Source organism: Terrapene carolina, unplaced genomic scaffold (assembly GCF_002925995.2).
Source record: "Terrapene carolina triunguis isolate 2854851 unplaced genomic scaffold, T_m_triunguis-2.0 Scaffold714, whole genome shotgun sequence".
Classification (NCBI taxonomy): Eukaryota; Metazoa; Chordata; order Testudines; family Emydidae; genus Terrapene; species Terrapene triunguis.
Window position 1 is genome coordinate 7,718,096 of NW_020665065.1, and position 23,265 is coordinate 7,741,360.

Sequence of the window (23,265 nt, forward strand, 5' to 3'; positions counted from 1 at the left end):
TACGTCACGGCAACCCTTCCCTGGCTCAGCGTGCCAGTTGCACACGAACAGTGCAAGTCGCATCTCTCCAGGCCCAGCTCAGCACGCTGCCTCTGCAGTACTCTCTGCCCTTGGCAACCTGGCAAGTAAACTCAGCAGACCCTATAGACTGCTAAATCCACAGCGTGTTTGGTTAGCAGAGAGAGGGGTGTGCTCTAGTGGACTAAGAGGGGCTGGGAGCTGGGGTTCTGTGCCAAGATCTCACACTGATTTGCTGTATAGCCTTGGCCAATTCACTTAAACTCCCTGCCTTTCTTTCCCCACCTATAAAACACAGATAATGACTTTACCCTGCCCTCTCTCCAGGGTGTTGGGAGGATTAACTAGATACTGTTTGCACAGTGCTAGCATCGGGATTAAATAACTCCACTGTGTATGCTGCAGCACTAACAAAAGAAACCAGTGCACATCAATCTGAGGATTAGAAAGATCTGTGGTCATAGTCATTAGGAAGGAGAGTCCGGTGTTTGTGCTTAGATTTTCCTTTGGTGCATTAGACTTGCTCCTGGAGCAAGGGACCTGCAGGTATTAATAACACCATCATCTGTGCCACTAAAGGAAGAGGAAGATACCTACGGCTGGTATATACAGTGTGTATCTATTATGAACTGTCACCACACTTCCAAATGGAGGCACTCTTCTGCCCTGCTGCAGAGGGCAGCCGCCATTTTGGGCCTGTGACAAATGAAAGGGGGGAGGGTTGCTCCCTTTTACGGACACCCAGCCAGCCAGTTAGCTTTAAAACCCTCTTAGTAGTTGTTCTCTACTTGCTTTACCTGTAAAGGGTTAAAAAGTCTCCCTGCATAGGTAAAAGGAAGGGAGTGGGCACCTGACCAAAAGAGCCAATGGAAAGGCTAGAACCTTTTAAAATTGGGGAAAAAATTTCCCCTTTGTCTGTCTGTTGTTCACGGGGGGAGAAGCAGAGACAAGCCTGGAACTATGCTGTAAGAAGCTTGGGGCCAGGTATGAAAAATCATCTGAATCGTACCTAGAAACTACTCACTTGAAACCCCCCAGATATGTAGGTAGTTCAGGAAATGTCTAGGAAGACGCAATTAGGTTTATTTCTGTTTATTTCTTTATGGCTTGTGGACTCCTCTGTGCTAACCCCAAATGCTTTTGTTTTGCTTGTAACTTTTAAGCTAGACCTCAAGAAGGTTATTCTTGATGCTTAATTTTTGTAAGTGGGTTTTTTTAAATCTAGCAATAGCCTGAGTTTTCAAATGTATTTCCTTTCTTTTTGTTTTTAATAAAATTTACCTTTTTTAAAGAACAGGATTGGATTTTGTGTCCTAAGAGGTTGTGCACATGTTGTTCAATTAGTTGGTGGCAACAGCTGATTTCCTTTGTTTTCTTTCTCAGCTCTTCCCCGGAGGGGGGTGAAAGGGCTTGAGGGTACCCCACGGGAAGGAATTCCCAAGTGTGCTTTCCTGGACTCTCAAAGGGGTTTTTCCACTTGGGTGATGGCAGCAGCTACCCATCCAAGGTTAGAAAAAAGCTGTAACTTTGGGAGTTTAATACAAGTCTGGAGTGGCCAGTATTAATTTTTAGAATCCTTGCGGGCCCCCCCACTTCTGCACTCAAAGTGCCAGCGGGGGGAATCAGCCTTGACAGGGCCCTAATGCCACCAGCTGTGGAGGAGAGGCATACACTGTGCTCTCTCTGTGGATGCTCCTTGTTGATGGAAAAAACACAACATCCTGCCATTTTCTGGGGTAGGTCTGGGGAGAGGTGCTGCGGGGAGTGAGCACCAAGGTTTTCAAATGGTATCTAGGCACCGCTAGGGGCTTAAATACATTTACGAATATGGTCCGAATTGCCTAGATCAGGCCCTAACATTTCAGGGGAGGATACAGATGCACTTACAGAAGCGTCAGTGAAACCAGGAAAATTTACAAGGCATTTTCAGTTTTACTTCAGAGGCAGGGGAAGATGAAACATTGATTTGAAGGCACAAGGTGGTCACAGTCTGAATCCAGAACATTTTATTTATTTAAAAAGTTACAAAACACATCAGTGCAAAACTCATTAGTTCCTTGTTAATTCTCGTTTTCAGTAGAAATCAAGGCTAACAACTGGAGCTGAATGAAATATATTCTTCCAAACATCAACGTTAAAAATAAGTCTGTATATTCCTTTGTATAGACACATAAATAACTGTCAAATATTAACATTAAGATTGTATAAATATCTCTTAATAATATAAACATGCTGCAGCAAAAATGCAGCATGTTTTAAAGTTCTAAGCAACTCAGACACCAGTTATGAGAAAAAATGTTATTCCCTCATTTGTTCCAATCCCTCCCCAAAAAATTGAACGTCACGTGACAGAATCTAGGTTCAGCACAATTGTGGCCCCACCATGGATTCCCGTGTATCATGCTCACAGTGAAACAGCAGGATTACTAAGAAGAGAAGCGCTGCCTTGGAAGTGATGTTAGGATTACAGCAGCCTCGTGTTATCACATCCTTTGCTGTCCCAAAGTGGTGTTAACTGATAGAACATATGCTTGTAAAATGCTGACTGGAGACGTTTTTATTTATGGATAGGTTAACTTTTAACTCAAGTACAGTTATGAAATGCAGATGGGCCTATCTGAAGCCAGGAGATGTCCAGTCAGATCTGGTTTCCTCAGGAGAGTTTAATCTAGAAGTTATAATAAGCTTTTATGAGGACTGGGCAACTGCCAGGGATACTCAGAATATAGTCCAAAGACAAACACTTCTGAATTACATCAGGGCATTGCACGATTCCTGAGACCACTGCACAGGTCAGATACCTAGATGCCACTAGAGAAGTAGCAGACAGAAATGCCGACTGCATCCAGTGTGTCGGTGAGCTCCTAAAGCCATGTCTGTGGAATAGATCTCATAATCTTTACATATGTCTCTCAGTTCCACACACACAGTATTAGCTGTTTAGGTCTATCTCTATGCTGTGATCCTTGATATGCCGGAATCCATTAAGCACAACGTCTGGGTTCAGCTCTGGTCTCGGGGTCTTGTTACAAATTGAGTGGAAAGGTAAGTCGCCGTTCTTGGTTTTGGCTCCAGTCCCAACATTCTGGTTAGTCCAGATGGAATTCCAATCGGCAGCGAGGTCCTCATGCACGGCTCTATAATTCTCTAGGGTCAAAGTTACGCTGGAGATGGCAAGGGGTTGGGCCATCTTCAGCGTCTTCTTTGCCTTGAACCGTCGATAGCAGAATATGAGAGACAAGACCATTATATCCAAGAGCAACTCAAACATTTCAACCACGGACAACACCGAGGACCCAAACCACAGACTCCACTGACTTCCCATGTTGGACAAGAGCAAATTCACCTGTGAATGGGACATATAAGGATTGAATGGTTATATTGACAGGATACATGGTGCAACTCATGAAATATGAACTTATTGCATTTCCCCAGCAGGTGAATTAGCTAGGGGTGGGACAACTCAGCGCTTCATGTGTTCTCTAGCTCGAAATCTTGGCTCCTTAGAGTTTTTTTTAATTTGGGGGAAGAGAGAGAAAGAGATTATTTGCTTTTGCTTTTATTAGAAGTTTAGTTGCTTAGTGCAGTCCATGCCAATAACATAGGTACCAAATCAACAGCCCCAGGGAATGAAATCCAAAGGGCAAATACAGCACTGGCAGCAGAGATGCAGGCTTCCCAAGCTGCACTGTCATTTTTTTTCAGGAGGGAGTCCCCGGACATGGGGCTGGACGGAGAACACTAACCCATTTCACCTGGGATGAAACACCAGCAGACGCTAAGAGGTTCCAGTCTCTGACAACCCAGGTCAGCTTCAGACCAGTGAGCTAGAGGTAGAAGACTCCGCCCCTGATTACTGATCACCTTGGTTCGCTGCAGTACTTTGCTTTTAATCCTAACGGTTTTCCAAAACTTTTCCAAACGCAGCGGGAATTGTGACACCCAGCGCTCTGCAGGGTTCTTTCCCCCAGACAATTAAACCTACTGCAATGCCTGTGCCTGCCCTCAGTGCAAACCCTCTGGCCTGGATCCTGAAAGTCCATGCACAAGGCACAGCAGAGTGTGACAGATTTTTCCACCCCAGCCCGAGTGCATGGCAACATCTGCTCTGTGTCATACCAATTCCTTGGTAGCAAAAGCCTTATTAAACAAGATTTTCCCTATAAAGATTAATCTCAGGGTAGATGTTGGTAGGGGACAAAGTTAGTGTGGCACTGTGTATTTGATAATATCTTGTGATTTTATTTAACCCCATGCTTCAGGGCATAATCTGATCCCATGTTAGGGTCAGGAAGGAAATTTTCCCCATCCATTTGCATCTTCCCTCAGAAGCGTCAGATGTTGGCCATTATGAGAGTCAGGAATGAAGACTAAAGCAATGAGCTGATCCAGTACAACTTACTGTGTACACTGGAGATTCATCCACAGACTGGTAGTTCAATTGCTGGTAGAAGATATTCACCTTGGCGATGTCTCTCCTTCAATGGAAAATGGGGAACAGTCAGAGATAGGTTCCCTGCACGGCATTCCACCAAGTCTAAGTTTTGCTTCCAAGTTCGATTTTTTTAAAACAGAGAAACCCTACAAGTAGGCCTTTAAACTGGGCCAAAGGGTGTCTAACAACAGATTTAAATGGCTAAACAAAACGAGGATAAAAAGCCTGATTCAAACCCCGGTCAAATCAGGGGGAGTCTTTCCAATCAATTTCAGTGGGCTCTGGAGCATGTCCAGAAAGCCTACCAACAATGTTTTGTTGCTAAACCATTTGTCTGCGTAACTGGGATGTCAGATTGAACCCCTATATCACTGAGGTCGTCGTGCTAATGGTCTGGCTGGCAGGCTGCAGCCCACAGGTTCTGGGGACAAGGTTTGCTCTGCATTGGCATAGTTGTTTTCTTTGCATGCTGTTAGGCTCTGGAACTGTCTCCAGGGAAGTGAAGGAAACTTCACCACCTGGGACATAGTGAAGTGGGGAGAAGGGATGGGATGTCCTCACAGGTCTTTTTCCATCTTTGACTTCTACAATTCCATGAGGACAAATAGTTCAGGATCTGTTCCTAGGTCAGGTACCTCTGGGTGAAAAATCATGCTCCGATACCTTCTCTTGGTGACTAACCTGTTGTGGGTAGAATTATATCCCTTCTGCCGACTCAGAATCTGGCGGATCCAGTCCTGCAACACAGTATTTCTATGTTACTGGCATGTTGCTGCTTGGAACAGGCACCAGGTGACCACCATTGTCATTTTTATGCCTCAGGTTCAGTAATTTTCCATATTCCTTCTGCCTTGTGGGGGTAGCCACTGTGCTTCCCTCCTGAGGCATACTGAACATAAGGCACATTTCACCTGATAACACGAGTATTGTTAGATCCCAAGAGAGATCTAGTAGGACATTTGAAGGCATGGGATTTAAATATAGTGATCACCAGTAAAACAAGCCAACAGCACAGGAGTATCATGGATCATTGCCCCCTCTAAGGATGGGGAAATAGCCACATGGTAGTATCTCAGATATGTGTGGACAGCGTTCTTAGAGGGCAACCACTCAACTAATTGAGTCTTTCGAAAACACACGGATATCAGCTATTGTGTAATGCATTTGTACCTACAAATATGCCTCCATTTCACATACACTTATCACCAGGAGATATGTCTCTAGTGGCCGGTTGACGTTAGATCATGAGAAATAGGAAGACATCATCTATATACATCACGAAATCTGAGCATCTCACAAACAGTAACGGATTTACCACCACAACATCCCTGTGAGTTAGACTATCATTAACCCCATTTTATAGGGCACTGAGGCCCAGAGAGGTTTAGTGATGTGTCCAAGATCACACAAGGAGTCTGGAGTGGAACTGGAATTGAATCTAGACCTCTTGAGCCCCAGTAGAGTTCCTTAACTACAAGACAATCTACCCAAACACATTGGCCATTTTGGTTTATTGCAATCCCAACGTTCTGTCTTGCCTTTCCCCCAGAGCTCTCAATATCTCCCAGGTCCTAAGGCATGGGTCTGCAGAACCCACTTATATCCTTGACTCCTACAACCTATATAGCAGGGGTGGCCAACCTGGGGCTCCGGAGCCACATGCGGCTCCTTGTATAGGCAATGACTCTGGGGCTGGAGCTACAGGCACCAACTTTCCAGTGTGCCGGGGGTGCTCACTGCTCAACCCCTGGCTCTGCCACAGGCCCTGCCCCCACTCCACCCCTTCCTGCCCCCTCCCCATAGCCTGTAATGCCCTCGCTCCTCCCCCCTCCCAACCAGAGCCTCCTGCACGCCATGAAACAGCTGATCAGGAGGTGCGGGGAGGGAGGTGGAGGTGCTGATCGGTGGGGCTGCTGGTGGGTGGGAGGCGCTGGGAGCGGCGGGGACGGGGGAGCTGATGGGGGGCTGCTGATGTATTACTGTGGCTCTTTGGCAATGTCCATTGGTAAATTCTGGTTCCTCTCAGGCTCAGGTTGGCCACCTCTGCTATATAGTAAATATGGCAAACGTTTCCAAACACGGTGTATCCATATTCGCTCTGTACTCTACCTGAGACTTTGTCGAGGGCCATTTCGCAGTCCCCACAGACAGCTTGTACCACGACTCCCTGGGAAGGCACAAGGGAAATTACAGTCACTGCGATAGAAACGTGGATGTGTCAAGCCCAGTGAACTCTTTCGCCACATGCGGTTTTGGTGGCTTGCACTTGACACTCCCAGGGCATGAGCAAGTGTTTGCTACGTGCACCATAATGCAGGGAATTGTGTTTCCCCGTGGCATCAGCAGCATCTCTCATGGCAGGCCCCTGAATCTTACTGTACTAAGGCTCGATCCTGCATAGTGCTGAGTGCTCTCAACTCCAACTGATGCCAGTCAGAGCTGGGGGCCCCCACTTGACAGGAGATACAGGCCTGGACTCTGCTCAGATCATGAGTGACAGTCTCTGATTCTAGGGATAGCACAGAGTGCACAGGGCCCGCCAACTAGCTCCACCCTTATCAGAATCCTTCCCCTCTGGCCAGTGACTCACCAGCACGGTTTGGGACACTTGGCGAAACAGCTGAGGTGGTGATCAGCCAGCCTGTTGTACAGCTGATAGAAGCAGTGCCCTGGAGGAGGAGATGGGAAGGAACAGACTCAGACAGAGCTCCCCCAGGAAATATGCTATCCCAACCCCGGGATGGTCTGGCACACCATGTTCTCTCGTGCTCTGCTCTGTCCTGCCCCCACTTCATAGAATCATAGAATATCAGGGTTGGGAGGGACCTCAGGAGGTCATCTAGTCCAACCCCCTGCTCAAAGCAGGACCAATCCCCAGACAGATTTTTGCCCCAGATCCCTAAATGGCCCCCTCAAGGATTGAACTCGCAACCCTGGGTTTAGCAGGCCAATGCTCAAACCACTGAGCTATCCCTCCCCCTTACAAACGGCTGCAGATGGCTTGGTTAATTTCCTGCCTGAGTGCCAGGGTCTCTCTCAACTGAGGGCTTAGACTTTAATTTGAGGACTACTGCATGAGTTACTTGGAGAGACATCAACCAGAAAAAGGAGAAAGAGATCGATTGCCCTTCTATGAATGGAAACTGCACAGACAACCCGTATTACTTGGACTAGTTAGGTAAAACAGCTCGGCTGCAGGGTTGGCTTTGGCAACGCATGTCCTTTTTTGTTTTGCGCTGCTAATCTCTGGGGAAGGTGACGCTTACTGGCATTAGGATACTTAAATAGCCTGCCATCCGTGTACAGCTGGAGCTGCCCCTGGCAGAAGAATAGGTGGCAAGATACAGCCCTTTAAGTCTCTTTGGGAAGGAAACACCCCCCCAGCCCCCTGAACCTTCTGAAAGATAGACAAATGTCAGGTAAAGCTCCAGACTAGAACTAAACTCTTCCCCACCCCCATTTGTAATTTAAGCAGCAACATTTTTCTATGGCAAAAGGCCAGCGAATTATCTCATTGGGCTGCCAATTACCAGCTGACTCTAGGCAGCCTCAGTCCAAGGTCATGGTCGTCCAGCAATAATCTGAGAGGCCCCCTGTTCTAGCAAGAACTATTCCTACCAGGCCCGGCCTGAGATTACACGCCTTGCACCATTACCCCAGGCAGGATGCTTGTTGTAGTTACAGTATTCGGCGCCAGGAGGCAGTGGGTAGTAATAGTAGCCGCAGCCGCATCTTTCAACCATTTTGTCCTGGAAGCAGGAATGCAAACAAGCCTGGAAAAACAGAACGCTGGGTAAGTCTGAGGTCCTTTGGGTCCTAAACTTTGCCCATGAACATAGGGTGACTAGACAGCAAGTGTGAAAAATCGGGACCGGGGATGGGGGGTAATAGGAGCCTATATAAGAAAAAGACCCCAAAATCGGGACTGTCCCTATAAAATCGGGACATCTAGTCACCCTACACTAACAGTGTGTGGTCGCTGGAGAAGAGCTGCAGCTCTTTGCCTTGCAAGAATACACAGCGTATTGCCATGGCCGGATGGGGCAAAAGGGTTTCAAATACATTCACCCCGTGGGTGTGCTCTTGAGAACTTTGCAGGGCCTATAATAAATATTGCAGACTTCCAACGGATGGGGGTCTAACAAACATCATAACCACACAACCTATTTGAGGGCACAAGAATAACCACAGCGGAACAGAGCAGCAGTCCGTCTAGCTTAGTATCCGGCTTCCGGTGCAGTGCTACAAGGAGGTGACAACTCCAGTGTTCTGGGTACAACCTCCGCCACTCAATAAAAGAAGTTGTCGTGTCCCACAGTGTGCAAGTTACTTCTGGAAGTTGTCATGTCCCACAGTGTGCAAGCTACTGCACTGCCAGCCTCTAACTCATTGCTTTGTCAAGCAAGGTTTGAACGGTGCTACAAGTCCAACCATCTGCTCGGACAGTACCTGCAGTGTGTAGGAACTGTTGTATAGGAGTTTTACATCCACATCTTCTCCGTCGACTGTGCATTTTCCATAATTCCCACCCAAGCGATGCACCTCGTCCTGTGGACACAGAAAAGAGGCGTATACAATTATGGAGCATTAATACGGAGCTCCAAACGCAGCTGCCACTTTACACAGAATAGTGCAGAATAACACCCAGTCCCTGCCCTGACGAGCTTCAAACCTAACACACACAAGACAGACAGCAAAGCAAGCGTTCAGGTAAAGGAGACCGTGGAGCAGTGGTAAGCAATCATTTTTTGTCAAGGTCCAAATTTCTTGGTCAAGGTCCAGACTCCAGAGAAAATACTACAAAACCAATAAATAAAATAATCATAAATAATAATTAAAAAGATTCCACAGTCCATTCAAACGCATCTGGTGGTCCGGATTTGGGCCGCAGTCTGCCTACTGCCTACCCCTGGCGTGGAGGGATCAGTGACCAGCAGACAGGGATTCCAGGGAGGAGTGGGTTTGAAGAAGGAGAGCAGAGGGATGTTCCAAGTGCAGGTGTGAAGCTAAGGGCAGAAGACAAAGGGGCAGCAAGGAGAAAGAACTGGGTGGAGCAGAGGCCATGAGAGGAGAGGAGGAGGAGAGCATAAGACTGGAGGTGTAGGTGAGACACGACTGACATTCAAGGTGAAGTGGGGAGCTACCCTCTTACACGCTGACAGCAGGTGACGGGATTTTCTCTGCCGGGCCAGCGCATGTCATGGGCTTACCACAGTTCTCAGCCTTGCCGCTATGCCGTGGGTTACCAGCGGCGGCAGGTTCAGAGCCAGCTCATAGCTCGATCGCGGTCCGAGTCACAGCAGGGAAAGCGGAGGCAGGCCCGGCTCCACTGACAGGACATCACAGCTGAGGGGGGATGAAAACGGTGTCTTCTTCCCATCCCCCATGCCCTCGAGCACATTTTGTGTCAGTGATGTGCATTTCTAATAGGGCTCTTATTTATTATGTCATCAAGTGGAGGACCCTCCCGTCCCACAGGCTGAACTGCCAAAGGGAAGCAAATGACTGCACACCCTGCTTCAGAAGGTTTGGCTACAATACTAATACTTTGCCCTCCCTTAGTAACTTCCACCTGACACTCTCAAAGCACCTTACAAACATGAATGGAAGAGTCAGGCCTAGAACCCAGGAGTCCTAGCGTTCAGTCCTGTGCTCCCACCACAAGGCCATCCTTCCCCTTCCCGGAGGAGAAACAGTGCCGCTGTGCCTGGCCTGCCCACCTGTCTGATTCCGATGTTAGTCGCGATCCCCGGTCTGATGTCGAACCACTCATGCTCGAGGAACGGCGTCTGATTGTGGTTGTGGATCATCACTTGCACGCCTGCCACCGTAGACAACAGCGGGAGGCGATCGTTCTGCTCGGCTTTCAGGATCAGGGAGAGTCCTGGAGACACAAGGAAAGGAAAGCATCTCTTTAAACTGCAACTCAGCAGGGCAAGCCCTAGGAAGTGACATCATTTCTTCCATCTCCCGTGTGTCTGTAGGTGTTGGAAGGGAGCATCGTTAGAGGTGTTTACAAACTGGATGTGTAGAGTGGTATTTGCTTTGTCTCCTTCCCCTGGTCCTGGCCAAATAACGTACCATAGGAAATTCCAGGTTTCGTTGCTTTCCAGAAGAGGTCTGTCCCCTTGCTGTTGAAAGTGTAGCAGCTTCCATAGACCTGGTGGTGAAAGTGAATGTAGTCGCTGGAAGCAAAAGAGTTCAAATATTATTTGTTATGGCTGAACCTCCCCGCCATGTTAGTATTGTTATGTGGCCGCGGGATCCCATTGTGCCAGATACTGCACAAACATAGAATGAAAAGACAGGCCCTGCCCCAAAGAGTTTACAATCTAAGAAGAGCTACGGTCTCCTAACAAACTCTTCCTAGGATACTTTCATACAACCCAAAACAAAAGAATACACTAATTAGCGGCCAGCCAACAGATAGCTACCAAGTAACAGGCACACGTCAATCCCCTTCTTATGCTTAACTAGCTCAGTGTTGTTTACACTAATAACAACTAATCAAATATATTTGTACTTATATCATGCTTGCCATCTGAGGATCTCTGAGTCTTCACAAAGCTGGGAAAGCATTATCTCCATTATACAGACAGGAAAACCAAGGCATGGAGTGATTAATTGAATAGCAAGTGAGCGTTAAAGGCAGGAGTAGAACCAGGAGTTCTGACTGCCTTTTCCCGCTGCAACCACTGTCTCCGAGGTCCAGGGTGCAGGCTAGGCATTTTTAGCTCAAATTTAAAGCAAAGATTTGGCATCTCCAACCTCCCTCCTTCATTTCTCTTGTGCTATAATAGTGCATCGGGTGATGGGACCCCACATAATGCCTTGAATACCAGTGCCAGTCAGACTCAGATCTCACACCGTGTAACTTTACCAGACATATTTTTCATATACACAATGAAGTTTGAGGTGGACTGCCTTTGTTAATTTCATCTCTCTCATTGCCTGGGACCTCATTCAGGTCAATGTATTAACTCCAAGACTGAATTTAGCCCTTGAGACTTCCCTCCGGTGATTTATTGGGTACTCAAGACTTTCTCTGAGAGCACTTAGGCAAACATTTCCTTGCTGGTTTTTTTTTTTTTTTTTTGTATGAGCATTTAATATGCTTTATTGTTAGGACACAACTGGATCCAAGCACACGCTGACATCTACAGCCTTGGCTATGCAACAGGAACAGTCAGTGCAGTAGCACTTAATTACAGAGACCGCAATCAGCTGCAAAGGGAATGGTGATAACCCTGCATAGCTTCTTCAGTGTCACAGAGTTTACGGCCAGAACGGACTATTAGATCATGTAGTCCTGACCTCCTGTCTATCACAGGCCATTACATTTCACTCCGATAGCCCTGTACTGAGCCAAATGACTGTAGTCTCCTGAGGACTCGAATGTCTTGGTCTAAGGCAAAGAACAAGAGCGACCAAGGTGCCCTGATTAATACCCTAGCAGGGAACTGCTTAGGGGAAATACATCCAGATGATCCCAGCAGGCGTAGCACACCCCACGCTGCAGATGAAGGGTGGAAGGCCTTCTGCTGAGGCATCCCTTTGTCAACAGGGAGCTGGTGGGTGGGTTTCCAGTAACCAATATCCTCCTCGATTTGATCTCATTCAGTTACAGTAGGCTGCCCTGTATGGGTAACTACCCAAGAGCTGGCTTGGTGGTGTGGCAGAAGTGTCAGCTTCTGAAGGGCAGGACTGTCCAGAGCAAAGCCAACAGAGCAACGATCAGCATGCTTGACATTGTGGCAATTATCCTCAGACTCCCCTGGCCACTGGAGAAGTTTAGTTAGGTTAGATCATGCATAATGAGCTGTCTGTTTGCAATTCAGACATCTGTATCTCAGGGAGGCAGTGCGGGCTGCTGGTAACACCCCAGAACTGAGATTCAGGAGACTGGGGTCCTTTTCATGATGGCCATCACCTTGCTAGGCCACCCTGGCCAAGTCAGCTCACCTCTCTGTGCTCACTTTCCCCCTCTGTAAAGCAGGGACAATAGTCCCTTCCCACCTTTGGAAAGCACTTGGAGAGCCTGGCATGAATGGTGCTATATATAAAGCACAAAGTAGTATTACTAGACAACAGCCAGAGCCACAGAGGCCTTTGTTCAAAGCTGTTCGTTGCTTTACAGAAATAACCCTGGATCAACACTTGACCAGAAGCTTCCATGAAAGTGCTGGGGCTCATTTGTTTCGGGGGCTTGTTTGCAGCTGACTGGTAGGGGATTTGCTTCCCTCGCTCAGACTTGAGAGTTGGTGCTTTCCATGCTCTGGGATTTACCACCCCACTGGTCTGTACGTTCCTGCACAGGGCAATGCTGGAGAGCTCATGGGCAGTGCAATGAAGTTATTTACTGGACTTGGGCAGGTTTGCTTTGGGTTTATTGGACTGTTCTTGCATTGTGGTGCAGCCTCTGGGTGGCACCGTGGGTTGGTTGACTTTAGCTTTTACCCCTGCAGACACAGGGATCAATACGTCACACAAGGGACATTTTGCAATGAGTCCAATGGTAAAACCACCCCCCAGCCTGGGGACCACCCCCTGCTCTCTGCTGGGGCAGAGTTTCGAATTGGTTGGTCATCCTTCCGAAGACAACATCTCAGTGGTGTTGTTCAGAGATGTTCTGACCCATCTCCATCAAAAATTCCTGCACTTCATGGAAATACCGACATGGACGGTTCAACTCAGACTAATGCCTGAGCACCCTCATTTCGTGTCTTGTTTAAGCCCCAGTGGACTGGTTTCCTCAGGCACAAGGGCACAGTTTCAGACACCCGCTGTTGATTTCATCTGGCGCTTATGCTTGTCACTGGACCAGTCTGGCTGAACAAAATGCTGCCCCACTCTTTCTGCTCTGCTGAAGCCGAGCTTTTTATGCTGTTCTCTTGCCTCTCCTGTTATATCTCAGTCCTGGGGGCGGTCAGGCTTTGAGCTTTGTTGTGCCAGCTTTTGGAACACGTGATATTTTCCTCCCTCCAGCAGAAAATAGATCTTCTCTGACTCCAACGGCCTTTGAAGGCAGGAGCCAAACTTGTCTCTAATAAAAAGCTGCAAAACCACAGGCATTTGCTGCGGTTTTGGATGTCTGTGATTTTTGTTTTGAGGTCAGCCCAGTTGTCCCTCAGATGCACAGTGGGAGGACATTTAAATTCTTGTGTCTAAGCTTGTTTTACTACAAGCCATGAGAAACTACTGCAAAGCCAGACACCAAACAAGGACAGGTCTGGAGAATCCCCTCAACACTAACAAAAGGGGAAAATCCACAATTGCTGTTTTCTATGTCAAATATGATCCTTTATCTTGTCCCCCTTGCTCCATTAGTCTGTTCAGCGACTGCAATACAAATAACTATTCATCTGAGACCTGTCCTATTCAAAGGGGTGGGGGAAGGGGAGCGTATCGATAAATCAGAGTTCCCCAAGCATGCACACAAAGCAGTTCCCAATCAAAAAGATGAATTTCCAATATTTAATAACAGCAACAACAGGTGGCATTTCTGCAGCTCTTGCTACAGGGTGGCAGACATGAGGCCCTTGCACAGGGTTCTTCTGTTGAGGTATCCCATCCCTTAGCCATGCATGAAGGTGCAGTGGAATTCCACTAGCTCCTGCCGGGTTGATCAAGGGGGTTGGGAGCCTTTCCCCGGGGCAGAAGAAACTCTGAACTGTGACAGAGAAGGTTCTGCCAGGAAAACTCCAGGATGTGCCAAACTTGGGAGAAAACTCAAGCCGAGGTTGATATTTTGGTTGTTATGAATTATCAATAAAGCCAACCCTGGACTATATCCGGAGGGTCAGATGCTCAGCTGGGGTCAACTGTCATAGCTCCGTTGAAGTCAACCTACATCAGTTTGCTCCAGCTGAAGATCTGTTCCAAAGATCGGTGCATTCTTAGGAGCAAAGAGGCAACTCCCACGGCTTACCAGGGTCTATTAGCCATTCACTCCCCTAGCCTCAAACCCCCTCTGCGAGGCAGGTGTATATTGGTATCCCCATTGTAAATGGAGCTACAGAGAAGTTAAGCGACTTGCCCAAAGATCACATAGCAAGGTGGTGGACGAATTGGGAATAGAAGCCAGGAACTGGCTCCAACCCTGTGCTCCAGCCACTAGGCCAGTTAAACTATGAGACCAGTCCACCGCTCTAACCACGAGACCAATTATCATCCTGAGAAAAGATTACACCTTTTATTATAATTATGTGAAACTTCTCTAGTCAAATCAGCCTCCATATCCTTCCTCCCTAGTGAGGTTCTTACTCATGCTAGGAGCTGGCTGATCACACAAGCATCAAAGCAGCTGATTCCTGCAGTTAATTGCAGCATGTGTGCCAGGCAGAAGTGTCAGCAAGGCATTAAATCAACTTCAAAGAGAACAAGCAGCTACTGCTTCTGGTGGGGGGAGAAGAGAGGAAACTGTCCTCTTTAGTTTGACCCCTAGCAAGGGCTCTCACATTTCGTCCGTCTGCCCATCATGAGAGGTGCTGAACTTCCTCCACTCAGCTTTCTCCTCACAAGCTCTGGCATAATTCCAAGGTGGATGGGAACGGATCCCTTTGTCATTTGCTAACCCACAATTACCCCCTTGGCAGGTATTTACCTCTCTCTGCAGGGCTCCCCGTCATACTGGCAAGAGTAGACCAAGTTTTGTATGTGCTCTTCATGAGAAGAAATGTTGATTATAACGGGTAGCTGGGACATGATATTCATATAGTGAAACCTGTACCACTCTTGAATGGTGTCTACCCCAGACGAGTAGGCCTTGTAGAAACAATTCCCACCTGTGGCATTGCACTGGGGAGAAAAGAAAAGGAGAGAGGTAATCAGAGCCCATGTACAGGAGCAGTCCAAGGGACTCCGGCTATAGAAGATGCAAGATGGTGTTGTTAAGAGCAACGGAGGTGAGGTGTGAGGCGGATTTCTGTCCTGGCAGTACATGAGCCGCGGGGGCAGTCTAATGTGTGGGGAGTGAGAATACAGCTCAGCCACACAAGACCGTGTTAGACGTGTCCCCAGGACTCTTGCTGGGGTCACTCCTTGGACAGGAGAAGGAAGAGAAGCATTGTTTTTAAATTACCTTGCCAGAAGAAAGGGTAAAGTTGGTGGAGGCACTCTTACAACTAATGAATTTTGGGCCAAACTCTGAAGTGCTCTCACTTCTTACTGAGTCCTTAGCTGGGGGAACACCCACTGTCAGCAATGAACGTCAGTCTTAGTAAGGACTTCAAGATATGGCATGGTGATAATAAATAAGTCAAAATAAAATTGTTTGGGCATCTCACGCCTTGTCAGCTTCACTTCCTCGTTAGTTTTGAATTCCATGTCTACTATATCCCCATGTTATAGATGAAGAAACCGAGGCACAGTGAGATCAACTGACTTTTCCAAGGTCACAGATCTTTTCTATCTATGTGTTGAATTGATCATTTTTAACACACCCATTCTCTCTCTCCTTCCCTGTACACACACACACATTTACAGTTGTTTGTTCTCTCATTTCTGGTATTGCTGGAAGGATCTTGCAAAAACATGGACTATGAAAGGCTGCAAAACAATGTGGGATGTAACCCAGTTGCTAGCTAATTATACAAGCTCTATCTATTGACATTCCTTGAATGTTGGTTGTTGTTGAGGAACCCCTATTATCCCCTCTCTCTACAAGAGTCTCAGAAGATAGGATAACAAGTAAAGGATTATGGTAGGGCTGGGATCTCCCCAGAGATCCTCAGACCCTTCATTAGGCTCTATTGTTTAAATGCACCTATGTTCTATTTAATCTTTCGCGCAGAACAGGTTCAGTTAAACGTGTCGCATGGATTGGATGCATTACCTAACGAGCTGCGGTTGCTTGGTTACACTTACCAATTTAAAGCCCACTTTGAAATGTTTCTTCTTGGACCCGGTATCAGGTTCCTTCAGCATCACCAGTGAAATGTGGCGGTTCAGTTGGAAGCTGGAGCTACTCAGATTGGCAGACCCTCCCTTCACGCTGATATCCTTTTTATAACGGGAGGAAAAGATTGAAGTTTTGTAGCCATACAAATTAGCTATTGCTTCCTCTGCCATTTGGTCCAACTGGGCCAGTCTCTCACTGACTAGGTCAAACCTATAGGGGACAGAAATAATAGGAGTGCATAATTGTCTATTTGTACACACACGTGGTTTCTTTTAACATTGGTAAAAGTTCAACCTCTAGTCCACTTCAGTTCCTGGCATCTCTGTTGGAAAGGCCAATCATGGTGGTGAGTAGAATGCATCCAAAATGTTCAGACATTATGACAGATATTGCAATTTCCTGCAAAATCCTTACTGTATTAAGTTTAATTATCCTAATGCAAAGTTTATGTATTATTCTGGGCCAGGATTGTATATAGCTTCTCTAGGGGGAAGAGGTGATGTAAGACCTGGATGATGAAAGGACTATATGGAACAATGTGCTAGACAAAAATAGACTTTTGGGATAATCCGTGTGAAGCGGATTTTCTGGGAAATATCCACAGGGAGGTGAATGCAAAATTCCCCACCTCCGGTTATGCAAAACCCAGCCATTTGAAACTTTGTCAGCTGATCACCTGTCACATGAGGGCAAGATCAAAGGCCCAGGCTTATAAACAAAAGACTGAGCTATTCATGGCTGTTCTGGTTCTGAATCTGAAACAGTTGTGAACTTGTAACCATGGGGAAAACCAAGCTGTGGATTTGGAAGGGCTAACACCTTCCAGAGCCCGAAGCTGACGTCGGGGTGTATTCATGTGTTCTTTTATTGTTTTTAATATGTTTTCTCTGTAATACTTTCACCTTAAGAATAAAGGTGCTTGCTTATAAAGAGCTGGATGGGGATTTGTAACTGCTGGTAATTACAGCTGTTCATAGCCTTCGAAGAGAAAGCAAAGCTTGGACACTGGTCTGTTTCGGCAGTCTGGCTTGCTGGGAATATCACAGCATAAGCCGGGAACTGTGCAGCCTGGAAAAACCCTGATCTGGAGGGAAAGAGTCACAGGTCTCTGCACAAGAGAGGTGATGGCTGAGGATCTGTGAGCCTAGAGTGGGTGCTCTGGGTGGACCACAGAGAGGGAAATACAGATGGAACGGTGACAGAAATAGTCTGATGTTGCTATCAGTGGCTGAAGTTCCAAATCTTAGCCCTCAGATTGAATGTTCAGATTTGCAGCCATCCTGCTCTTGCTTGCAGAAATGCCTATTTATGCAGCCAAGTTAGGTAACTGCTGCAGGCAAATTAGGTAATCGCACATTACGTAATTTGAATTTAATTGAATGAATATTTGGCCCTGAAAGTCTGGGCCCCAGACCGTAGGTGAACAGTCCCAGGGATGTCAATAGGACTATCCCTACACAGAGTTACTCGCATACATAAGTGGTCTTGCAGGAGCAGGTTTTAACTAGCAATTAGATATCACTATGTGTCCAGCGGCAGTGATCTGTTGATTAGCTACGAAAGACTTTACAGAAGCTACATATTTCAGGGGAAAAGTTCTTCTACTGGTACAGAAAATCAATTAGTGAAGTCAAAGCAGCCCCAGGGACCCAGCTCCTCTACTCTTGAATCTGGACTTAAAGTAAGTAAGTAAGTTTCTATGCACCATCCTTCATGACAAACTAAGGTCTGACTCCAAATCCACACCGAAAATAAAGTTGGTGCACCCCAATTCAATCCAGGGTTCAATCCCCACCCACATCTGCACTGATAAAGTTTCTCATCCTAACTCAATCAAGGTCCAACCCCAAATCTGTGACGAAACCATGGCAGCCCTCCCCAAATGCTGCTCTACCTGTATGGGTCCAGATTGCAGAGAGTAATGGCTGGAAACATCTTGGGCTCTGAGTGCATGGACATGGTCATGATGACGGGATAGGTCCAGTATTGGCTGAAGAGAAGAGCAAACTGCCAATAGAGCATCCCGAAGCTGGCAAGGAAGAGCAGGGTCCAGAAAGCCGTCTTCATCCGGTTGCTGCTCGAACACACTAGGCGGACAGTCCCGTGGATGGTAGTGTTCTTGCAGAAGAACTCAAACATGTCCTTGAAGGAGCTGTAGAACTCAATGAGGCCTTCGTCCCCCCTCTCCTCATTCACCCACTCTTGCTCCATCCTCTAAGTCTGTTTCAATTCAAAAAGAAAACAAAAGGCTCTTGTCAGCCCATCAGAACCAACAGGTGCAGGCTAGCTCCCCATCGCTCCATGCCATGCAGAAAATGGGTTTCACCACCGCCACATAGGTGAAAGGGCTTGGCGCTCACACAAGTAACACCCAAAGTGCTCTTTGTTCCCAGAACTTGGACACTGGGAACTACTTTGCTGAGAGGTCAAGTGTTCTGGGGAGCGCCACGCAGATGAATAAAAACCCAGATGGCCTCAGCTGGATACTGACATTCCCGCGAGGACATTGGGAACGGTTACAAAGCTCTCAGGATGGGTGTGTGCAAATACATCTGGTGCTGCAGACAGAACTAAATGAGAACTTTTCCTCTTTCTCAATAAAACTCAAGCCTCCGATATACATAAAGCAATGTTAACACTAAAGGGTGGGGAGAATCCCCGTTGTCCCAATACATATTAGAGGGTCGGGGTTAATCCTGACGTGCCATGCACATCGATGGAGCGACATAAATAAATGAATAATAATTAATACAGACTTTGAGGCATTGGGTGGTTTAGGGTCACACATGACCTTGATCTTGCTCAATTCTCATGCTTTGTATTATTCTGGAAGTGGTGCTGAGCTGGTCCCCTGAAGAATTAGCAGTGGGAAGAGGCCTGCCCCAGCGAACGACGTTGGATGTGTTCGCAGAGGACTGGGTGGTATCCCATTGGAACTCTTTCCCCCCCGCAACTGTTTCTTTATTAAAGTAAATTTTAAAGTGACTAGAATGCTGGTGAACGGCCCTGGAGAACAACATGCTCCATTTATACACAGGCCAGGGACAGCGTGGCTCCACCCCAGACCTGAAGGCACCACTCCCAGTGGGAAGAGAGAAAGTTCGGTCTCTGGGGCTGATTCAGTCCTAGGTTTCGCTGCTGAGATTACCCACGCAGGGCCCCAGTCAGGGCTAGCTGTAACAGTAGCTTCTGACCATTCATTGGGAACTTATTCCACGCAAGCCACCAAATCACCATAAAATGGAAGCAACTTTTGATCCCTAGTACCAAGGGCTGGATTGATTTGCAGCCCATTATCAGTCCCCTAAGCCAGCTAATAGCCTATAACGCTTTTTCTGCCAAATATATTTTAAGCCCTCTCCCCCAAAAGAAGCCCCGTGCCCTTTAGGATTGGCAATAGAAAAAATGGACAAGGTGGGCTCCGGAACAGGGCAACTGTTTCACAGCATGCAGCAGCGGAACCCAGCAGTCTAGAAAAGGAAGTGAAGCAAAGCACCCGCACCTTGTACAACACCACAGAGGGAATTTCCCTTGTTAAAACGCAATTATGCAAACTGGAGTTTGGCTACAACACTAAGGCTAACAACCTGCTCATAACAAAAGTGCCTTGGAATCTTGAAATGTCCACAGATGGACATCAGGCTTCATGCTCATGAGCGCGTCACTAATATCTCCGCTTGTAGGTGTCCTCCAAGAGATAGTCCCTTAATGGACACACATCCTCACCTCTAGGTTGCCCCCTCCTGCACAGACATGGCATTGCAGGGGACTTTGCTCAGATCCCCTCTGGACTTTTACAGCTCCGGTGACCACTCCTGACTCCCCCTTGGGGCAATCTGTGGCCTAACCTGCCGATCATGTAAAAGTCTAACCCCTTCTGGTGTAGCATGACCAAGTCCGAATAAAGATTCACGCAGGTCTTCCAATTAAAAGCCCTTCCATCCCTTCAGGCTTCACTAAAGCTCCCTTATTGGAGTCTACTTGTTCAGCCCTAATCCAGGGCTTCCATCCCTCAGCGACCTGTCTCCTTTGCAGTCTACAACTGAGTTCCCCCTCAGTCTACTGATACAGCTTAGCTCCTCCTCCTCTGGCCAGGAGACAATTAGCTACTCACCCTCCAGGTGCAGAGCATGATTAATTGGGTGCTTTCCACTGCCTTGGAGGTTAAGCCTCATCACACCCCTCCACCACTTTTAACACCAAGCTGGGGCACTGGCCTAATACCAACCTAGTGGAATGAGTGCCATCTACTGAACCAACATCAGCATCACTTTCTGTAGGAGCCAGCGTTCCCAATATTACATCCCCTCCTGGAATCAGTATCTATTATGCTAGTAAGATAAGAGGTTGCTGGAGGTGATACTACAAGTGTCACTTTATTTAACAGAGGTTACAAATACAAACATTACAGCAATTTTGACGTTGACATACCAAGCACACAAAAACGAGGGGTGTTTTTTTTATTTAAAAAGGACGGTTGGAAGCACTTTCATGTTGATCAGTTCTCCCAAGTCTCTTTAAAACAACCAAAGCACTACAAAATACATTTAGAAGCACATCCTTATCTGGGGTACCCTTTGCTCAGAAGGCTTCAAGTGAGGTGGTCTTAAGTACATTGACCTTCACTCTAGAAGCCAGAAGGGGTTACTGCTGCCTCAAAGTACTTCAGTTGATTTCAGTAGGAACAGGAGCACACATACACACACCCTCAAGCAGTTCAGAGCGCGCACACCATCTAAAGGGGCTTAGTTTTAGGGCAGCAAGAAAAAACAAAGAGAAATTGATCTAAGAGGCATGTCTGAACACTCTATTATTAAACAACTTTAAAGATACCAGGTCTCTTTTTTTCCAACTTGGATTACTTTTCCTATCTCCACAAAGCCTGTAACACAAGCCAAGTTTGACATTTCTGGCTGTTGAGGTCTACAAGCAAAACATTCAATTGGTACAGAAAGGGAAACCCGAATTTTTTCAAAAATGACTGAAATGACTTTGCTCAAACTTCCTAAACAAATTCACCTTTGGACTTAGGGCAAGCAAAAGTCTGAATGTTCCAGTCTAGAAGGAATTTATTAAAGAAAAGTATGAGCCTCTGAAAAAAGGGGGTGGGGGAGGGATTAGCACAAAAATTGAAATTTCACCTCTAACAATGTTTGCTACTGACACATACCTCATTCTGTGTGTATAGTATATCTGTTATCTCTGGAAATACACAAGCATACCCAATTGCAGCACTGTCAGCTAAAGAATGCTAGTGGCGACAAAGCTTTATCTCTTGACATTACTGAAGAAGGCTTAATCATTACATGTTGCTGTTTACGCTTGAATGCTTTTCAAGACAAAAAACATTGCACATGACAAGACTCTAGAAATAAATCAGCATTAGCATTGTTGTGCATTGCTACTTGTTCTGGTTAAACAGTGAGCTTTTGCACTTCATCTTATTGTTCCCCCTCCTCAGATTCAATCCTTTTTCCCCCTGTATTTTTAAACATGATGTTTTCTCCGGAATGTGGAAAAAATAGAAAGAGAGGCTGCATAGCATATTGAAAATAACATGGAATTATTCCAGTAAACATTAATGGGCGTTTAAGAAAGTCTTGCTCATGATGGTTACTTTCAGTAAAGCAACAGTCTATTATTTGCTCAAGTGTCAGAAAATTCTCATGCATGTTATACAGTCAACTTGAGTTTAAAATAGAACAGAGAAACACATAATACACAGCAGAGACAAGAGATCATTCAAGTGCCCCCGTGTTAAACATACTCATTTCACATACGCAGCTATGCATATGAAACACAAGTATGAAGCTTCAGAATAATGAATTTCAGGGTTGTCACTGACAAGTTATAAAAGATTCTTACTTTGCTTTCTGAGAAATGGGTGATGATTTCATATAATTAGTTTTTAAATAACTAATGAAAAAACACAAATAAAGCTATATAGGGATTATTCCATATATATATATATATACACACACATGCGCTTAGCTACTATGGTGATGAATGTGGTATAAGAACCTATATAGAATAGAATCTGTTGCCTGCTGTATTTTCTTAATGTTCCCAGGTTGTCTTGCCTTGTTATTAACATAGCAGTTACAGTTAGACAGAGACCTAGCAGCGTGTTTAATAAGAATGATGAAGAGCTGTCAATCTTTGCAATAGCAATCATCAAAAGTGACAAGTTGGGAAGAAGATGCCAGTTCCCAGAAGAAATAACGTTCCTTGTAAATTAAAAAAAAATGTACAGTGATATGTGCCCATGTATTGTCATGACTGCCAAAATATATTAATTCAATGTTCAAACATATACCTTGAAAACATATACAGTCATATATATAGAGAGAGTAATAGATATAGCTGTACATATTTCAATTATTATACGATATATTTAGACATTTAAAAAATTAAGTCTCACTGGCAAAGACTTCATTACTGTACCTTGGTCGTAGCTATGTCTTTGTAGAGCAGTATTTGCAGTAGACACTAGACGGCCTTCAGCTTTGTCCTGAGCAGAAGGCAAATCTTAGTCCAAAGCTTTCAGTTTTTCCTTTATAACTGAACATAAACTGGGAGCTGTCTGGCCTATGTAGATAAAGGTGATGACATCAAAAGGGGCTGGGACTTCTTAGGGCACAGAGATGTTGGAAATTATTCAACTCATTTTCCAAGGAAATAGGGAGTGAATGAACTGGATGAACAAGTTAACACCCACGGTTATACTGGGCTTAAATAAAACTATACGTGTTTCTTAGGGCTACACTGATTTTTTTCAGACACGTGTTTTTATAAATAGTCATCAATGTATTTGTAATAGGAGCCTAGAAAATCCCTTCCTATTCCCCGCAAAGCTGAACAAAACTCTAAACAATCAATAATGTCCCACCCCAGGCATGTCCTTTTCGCCTGT

The 23,265-nt window shown here is 46.1% G+C and overlaps 1 protein-coding gene across 1 annotated transcript; it reads right to left on the minus strand.

Moving 5' to 3' along the window:
* Positions 1-2,950: 2,950 nt before the first annotated feature.
* On the minus strand, positions 2,951-18,563 carry SCNN1D (sodium channel epithelial 1 delta subunit). Its single transcript, XM_026660074.1, has 12 exons — positions 18,247-18,563; positions 16,319-16,562; positions 15,057-15,250; positions 10,535-10,638; positions 10,174-10,337; positions 8,903-9,001; positions 8,109-8,226; positions 7,044-7,122; positions 6,563-6,620; positions 5,135-5,190; positions 4,421-4,496; positions 2,951-3,364 (listed from the first exon to the last, which is right to left on the minus strand). Exons 1-12 carry the CDS (start codon positions 18,561-18,563, stop codon positions 2,951-2,953), a joined length of 1,923 nt encoding a protein of 640 aa, XP_026515859.1.
* Positions 18,564-23,265: the final 4,702 nt, after the last annotated feature.